At 35.7% G+C, this 6,456-nt stretch overlaps 3 protein-coding genes across 3 annotated transcripts in view; 1 reads left to right on the top strand and 2 right to left on the bottom strand.

Annotated features, from left to right (window-relative positions):
* LOC100640330 (sialoadhesin-like) overlaps positions 1–6,142 on the bottom strand; it is a 12,078-nt gene extending 5,936 nt beyond the window's left edge. The window contains exons 1-12 of the mRNA XM_019998365.1: positions 6,044–6,142; positions 5,666–5,971; positions 4,942–5,316; positions 3,647–3,782; positions 3,351–3,541; positions 3,035–3,301; positions 2,702–2,977; positions 2,433–2,651; positions 2,128–2,385; positions 1,858–2,076; positions 264–521; positions 5–203 (exon numbers count right to left, since the gene is read on the bottom strand). Coding sequence (XP_019853924.1) covers positions 5–203; positions 264–521; positions 1,858–2,076; positions 2,128–2,385; positions 2,433–2,651; positions 2,702–2,977; positions 3,035–3,301; positions 3,351–3,541; positions 3,647–3,782; positions 4,942–5,316; positions 5,666–5,971; positions 6,044–6,098 — 2,759 coding nt within the window. The 5' untranslated portion in view covers positions 6,099–6,142. The remainder of the gene's footprint in view (positions 1–4; positions 204–263; positions 522–1,857; positions 2,077–2,127; positions 2,386–2,432; positions 2,652–2,701; positions 2,978–3,034; positions 3,302–3,350; positions 3,542–3,646; positions 3,783–4,941; positions 5,317–5,665; positions 5,972–6,043) is intronic.
* Positions 4,130–4,935, bottom strand: LOC109583164 (DNA repair protein SWI5 homolog). Its single transcript, XM_019998382.1, has one exon. The coding sequence runs from the start codon at positions 4,887–4,889 to the stop codon at positions 4,242–4,244; it is 648 nt and encodes a 215-aa protein (XP_019853941.1). The 5' UTR covers positions 4,890–4,935; the 3' UTR covers positions 4,130–4,241.
* Positions 6,143–6,236: 94 nt separating the features above from the next.
* The window catches only part of LOC100641973 (coatomer subunit alpha-like), a 17,850-nt gene continuing 17,630 nt past the window's right edge, over positions 6,237–6,456 (top strand). The window contains exon 1 of the mRNA XM_003387724.3: positions 6,237–6,360. Within this exon, the coding sequence (XP_003387772.1) occupies positions 6,321–6,360 (40 nt within the window). The 5' untranslated portion in view covers positions 6,237–6,320. The remainder of the gene's footprint in view (positions 6,361–6,456) is intronic.

Raw genomic sequence — 6,456 nt, 5'->3', positions numbered from 1 at the left:
GATGGTAAGTGTAGCTCCTCCATGATCAGTTGATGTGAAAGTGTATGTTCCAGTGTCTTGTGGACTAAGAGGATCAATGATCAGATCTCCGGAATCTGTCAGTATTATTCTTGAATTGTTGGGTGAGATGGTATATCCACTGGAGACAGGAGGAGCAAAGTTTGATATATTTTGCATCTCAACTCCATTAATTGATAAAGAACCTATAGAGATATACCAAATTATTGAAATTACCTTCATTTTATATTAATAAACAAACTTACCAGCTACACTGATTATTGTGCTTGATGAGTTAGTACTTCCTCTAGAGTTATTTGGTGTACAAGTATATTTACCAATATCAGTAGTACTGATACTTGGTATAGTAAGAGTAGAATCTGTCTCCCCAGCTATTAATATACCATTTCTAAACCATTGATATGTAAAATCATCAGGAGTACCACCAACTGTAACATTAATAGTAACTGAACTCCCTGAAGACACTGTCTGTGGATCACTGATACTAATGACATATGCTGGAGCTATAGAAATAAATCAAGAAGAAGAGGGGAATTAGATACATGAATTATTTCAAAGAACAGAAATTAAAGTATAAAATTTGGAGCTAATTCTGATCAGAAACTTATGAGTTATAGGCAAAACTCTGGACCAGGGTTTTCCACAAGATGCACAGCTAGGAGAAGTTTTTTTCCATTTTTATAATTTTTTCTGAATTTGGCTATATTGTCTTTCGCCAAATTTTTTCAAAGATGCCTAGGAAGAATTCTCTTTTTCATAATTTTTTTTTGATACATACACATGTACTAATGTTGCATAGAAAGTTGGGGCTGATTCCAACTCGAAATAATTTTTTTCTAAAATTTTAAAGCTGCTAAAAAATCCTGTACCATATACATTGTCTTGATCAAAATTTACCCAAATTAAAAAATCAAAAAATCATTTTAAAATAATTTTTAAACACATGTCCTTATTTTGTATATCAAGTTTAACCAGACTCTGATCAAATTTAAATTTTTTTACAAATTTTTAATGTTGCTTCAAAAGCCATGCACAATTGTGGTGCTTGTCAGCTCATGAAGCTCACACTGTTTAGCCTCACTTAGCATGCCCTGGACCATAGACTATAGTACACATAATATGACAATACAGTTCTGTATCTGTAAAGGTTATACAATGAGGTGGAGGTATCTATGGCATTTATCATACTGAGGGCCATAGGCTTGAGGTATGACAAGGCCATAAATATATACCGACACAGAGTTGTATAACCAACTTCTACCATGTACCAAAATAAACAACTAGTTTACTTAGCAACACTTAGCTACCAAGGGCTATGCATTTTGAAACAGGAGGTGAATAAGTAAACTCCCAAGCTACTTATTCACCTCTGAGCTACTTATTCAATCTCCTAGGAAACTTGTTGGTAAGTAAGTTATTTATGAACCTGAAATTGAGCAATCTGATTGGTCAATTACAACTAGACATGGTAGAAGGTCAATTGCAATTATAGCTACAAATTATTTCTTTATGCATACTGTGCCTATTCTAATCACAAATGGCAAGCATTCAAAACTGAACTATGTGTGGGTTAGCACAAAAAGCTATTACAACAATATTTACATATTGCAAAGTAACTAAATAAGAAAAACTACAGTAGTGTACAGTTGGTGGAATTTAACTTTGCTGTTTACACTTCATTATAATAATGAACTTCACAAGTAAAAGGTGTATCAAAATTTTGCACCTACACCAGAAAATTAAAGTTTGCATGCTATAAATTTTGCTCTATTTGCTAACTAAAAGTCTTACAAATAATTGTTTCTAAGCATTAGGCTAATTTTGAAAGCACTATCTTACCATATACATCAACAGTGATGGCAAGTGTAGCTCCTCCATGATCAGCTGATGTGAAAGTGTATGTTCCAGTGTCTTGTGGACTAAGAGGATCAGTGATCAAATCTCCTGAATCTGTCAGTATTATTCTTGAATTGTTGGGTGAGATGGTATATCCACTGGAGACAGGAGGAGCAAAGTTTGATATATTTTGCATTCCCACTCCATTAATTGATAAAGAACCTAATATTATAAATAACAAAATTAACTCTGTTTATTAATCAACAAACTTACTTGTTACACTGATTATAGTGCTAGATGAGTTAGTACTTCCTCTAGAATTATTTGGTGTACAAGTATATATACCAATATCAGTAGTACTGATACTTGGTATAGTAAGAGTAGAATCTGTTTCCCCAGCTATTAATATACCATTTCTAAACCATTGATATGTAAAATCATCAGGAGTACCACCAACTGTAACATTAATAGTAACTGAACTCCCTGAAGACACTGTCTGTGGATCACTGATACTAATGACATATGCTGGAGCTACAAAAATGAATGAAAAGGAATACTACACATAAAAATAGTCTTACCATATACATTAACAGTGATGGTAAGTGTAGCTCCTCCATGATCAGTTGATGTGAAAGTGTATGTTCCAGTGTCTTGTGGGCTAAGAGGATCAGTAATCAAATCTCCTGAATCTGTCAGTATTATTCTTGAATTGTTGGGTGAGATGGTATATCCACTGGAGACAGGAGGAGCAAAGTTTGATATATTTTGAGAATCAATTCCGTTTATTTCGAGTGACCCTAAAATTAAAGTCCAAGTTTTAAATTTTTCTCTAGATATTAATTTGTACCTATGACACTAAGTTTTGTTGAAGAAGTATTCCTATTTCCATATTCATTTGTAGGATAGCACTCATACTCCCCAACTTCCCTTTCACTGATGCTAGCAATGCTAAGTGTGCTAGTATTAGTACCAGAATATTTCCCTCCATCACTTAATGTAACTCCATTTAGTCTCCATGAGTATGTTATACTCTCCGGTATGCTGCTAGCTTCACATGTCAGAGTGACATTAGAACCAACACTGGCTGTCAAGTCATCCGTTATACCTGTCACATAGCCTCCAACTAATTATAACAAGTGAATGAAGTTACTTAAACTCAAGCAATATACATTTAACTAACCTACTACTTGAACGTGGTATGTGATTAAACTGATCTCAAAGTTATTAATAGTGTCGACTTGATATATTCCACCACTGCTAAAGGTAATGTCACTAATGTACAGTGTCCCATTTTCAAATATTGAAAACTGTCCTCCTGACACTAAACTGCTTCCATTCATCCACCACTGAGCTAAAGCTCCATCATCAATATTGAGAGAAATAGAAGAGTCAAGCAGTGCAGGAATACTATAACTAATTTCGTTATTAGTCAGTGTAATATTTGGGCCTAGCATTATGTAATAAGTAAACAGAAACAAATGGCTTTTGTGACTTACGTGTTACAATCATAGTTCGAGCTAAAAATACACGGTTGCCAATGAAAGTGAAACAGCTCACAACGTGCCCAAGGAGGTTACCATTGGTCAGATTGAGCCACATGTTATTGTAGCCCACAAAATCAGCATCAGGTCTTGCAGGATCAAGAGAGCCTTGATAATAACGATTCACATCACCTGAGATTCTCCACCTAAAGGACAACATAGTACACTTTTACAAAAACTTAAAAAAATTTATTGCCATGTGTATCATGTACTCTTGTGCCATAGTCATCATTGCTACTCTATACACTGACCCTAATGTCACTGATAAGTTTCCAGAGCTCTTTGCACAGGGCACAACAACACCTTCATTCAAGTTCTCATCATAGGTCTGTGGTAATGGCTTCTGGATTAGTGGATCATAATTGTCAGGTTCTACAAAATCATCATCTAAAAATACAAAAAACAGATCATTAATAAATGACTCATTGCCAAATTTACTCAATATCAACCTGCCAACAATAAATACATAAATGAATTTCGTGGCACAACATCTGACACGACACTCAATAAAAGGAATGGGGCTGACAAATGATGCTCAGTGACTTTGACCTTTCTAGTATTTAAAGTGTTGCATTAAATGGGTGGTTTTTGATTTTGAGTGCTGTAGCAACTTGATTCTATGTCCGATGCATATATTTGTCACAAGCAATTGGCGGGGCTGTGGCCCCAGGCTTTCATTCAAAATATTTATGAGGGTTTAGTTCCTCAGCTTCTCACCCTAAGTGTCAGACTTATTGATAGCGTGTTAAATAAATATCACAAAAGCTCTGTTAATGAATATGCTTTTCAAACAATTAGTCAATGACATATGTGACACTACGCTATTCTATTGATTTAAAATTCGAATCAGTCATCTAAAGTGAGATCATATCTTTGATAGAGGTGACTTGTGGTAAGCCCTTCCATTTCTGCAAGCTTCCCAAGTAAAATTTGTCCAACGTCTTTTATTTCATTATACTCGTGCAGCTTCTGTATGTGGTCCTGTAGCTCATGTTCACTGTATTCTTCTGCTAGCAATGCAATCTCTTTCTCAGTTTCTGAGAGCTTTAATTTTAGCGATTCAATCTCAGACAATAGCTGAGTATTTGGTTCAGCTCTTGTACATTGTTTAAAAGGACTAGATGATATTGGTTGTGGGATTACGGCAGTAACTTGGCTGCTTAAATCCAGCTGCTTCTCATTAGACTTTTCCTCAACACCACAGAGCAATGATACCTTGCTAGGGCTCACAGATTCATGTTCAGTTTGTGTCTCTGACGTGCAATGATGGGAAGAACAGTTGGAACTAATCATGTATACGGTAGCACTAAAGTTTAAACTTTTCACTGGCTTCTGTTGAATCACTTTGCACATAACTGCACTATTAAGAGCAGCTTCACATTCTTTCAAAGGTAACCCAGTATCTTCACATTCTTTCATAATCTCTTTAAAAGATTTGGGTAAATACAGCATCTCCCTCAAAATATCACTAGTAACCGCCATTTTGAAATACATTAAACCACAATAACTAATAAATTGCTATTATTATAATAAAAAATGAACTCACCAGATATAGATAGTGTTGCCCATCTGCTGTAGATTTTCTCAGATGGCTCATTAGGATTTGTAGCAATGCACCGAACTCTAGTTAAGTTCTGATAGTCCTCAATAAAATGCATTTGTAAAAAAGCTATATTGTCAAACTGAATCCTGAAATTATAGTCTTTGTCCCCACTCTTAGTTATCTCATACACATTTCCATTTGGTTCTTCAACTTCCCAAGACAAGAAAGGACGTACAGCTCTATAGATTGGTCGACTGAGGTTACACTGAAATGGAGCAAGTTCTCTTCCTTTTACAGTGGTCTCAGATGTACCTATTCTAGTATCGATCAGGTAAGATGTGTAATCTTCTGGTTCATTATGAAGAAATTCTCTTTGAGCTGTAAAATGAAGAAAGTACAGAACCATTAATTAAAAAAAAAATTAAAATAGTGCAGGTACAACTAGTGATCTAAGCACTTGCATGCATGTATTCATGTATGAACTGGCAATCACTATGAGGTAGCTCTAATAAACTTTTTAGTCTGACTTGCTAAACCTCAAATTAAAGTTTGTTACCATGATTCATGAATAAAATTTGCACTTCAATCAACATGGAGATAGAAATCTAACTATTGATAAAAACTTAGTTATGATGGGTTAGCAAAAGTTTTTTACCCCGGCTTAACTGCCAGCCTGGACTAATATGTGGCATTATATATGTGCAACCAATAGTTAATTGTTCCTTACTGAATGTGGTGATAATAGTAATCCTAGACAAGGCAATTGTAGTTTCATCTGCCTCACTACTCATGATGGAACCAGCAGCACATCTATACTCTCCTGAGTACTCATAGGTGAAATTCGCGATTGTTAGGAGGGTTCCCGTTAGAATGTAGCCGGGAGTGGAGTCTGTAATGTTTAGGGCATTATTATGCATCCAGTAAAGAAACTGTCCTTCCTCTATGGTGCAGTTTATCGTAACAGAAGAATAGAGATTAACTTCGCGACTCTCAGCAACCTCCAGGAAGCTAGGAAAACTTGCGGCGAGGCTCACTGCATCAGTGCAGAAAATGCAAAAAAACCGGCAATAATAATTAACAAATTGGAATATCTGTTAAGGCTAACCTTGAGGTGCTAGTACCAGAAGACATATTATTAGACACAACATATTCTGCAGCATTATTACCCTCCTTGAGATTGGCAAAGGTTGCTGCGAAATAAAGCACTGAGAAAGATATCGCAGAAATTTATAACAAAGCCCCCGTGTGAAGTGTGATATTTTGCCCTCACCCCCGGGAAAAATAATTATTGTTGTTGAGCCGTCCACTCCCGTATACTATTCATTGTGTGTGACGTGTACTAATAGAATAGGCCTAGATCTAAGAGAAGAGCTGAAGGAATTATGCTGATAAAATTTGAGAGCAAGAGCCATAGAGTAAAGGGTAAGAGGACATGTCAATTTTGTCAAGTCAGTCTGTGTGAGAGCACCCCACAGTACCACAGCAAGTGACATGTGATGTTTCTAATTAATGCCCATA

The sequence above is a fragment of the Amphimedon queenslandica genome, unplaced genomic scaffold (assembly GCF_000090795.2).
Source record: "Amphimedon queenslandica unplaced genomic scaffold, v1.1 AMPQUscaffold_13322, whole genome shotgun sequence".
In the NCBI taxonomy this organism is placed as follows: Eukaryota; Metazoa; Porifera; class Demospongiae; order Haplosclerida; family Niphatidae; genus Amphimedon; species Amphimedon queenslandica.
Note: the sequence above shows the minus strand (reverse complement) of the source record. Positions and strands in the feature narration are given on the sequence as shown.

Coding starts and splice junctions, on each gene's coding strand:
- LOC109583164 (XM_019998382.1), bottom strand. CDS start 4,889: ATGTATTTCAAAATGGCGGTTACTAGTGATATTTTGAGGGAGATGCTG.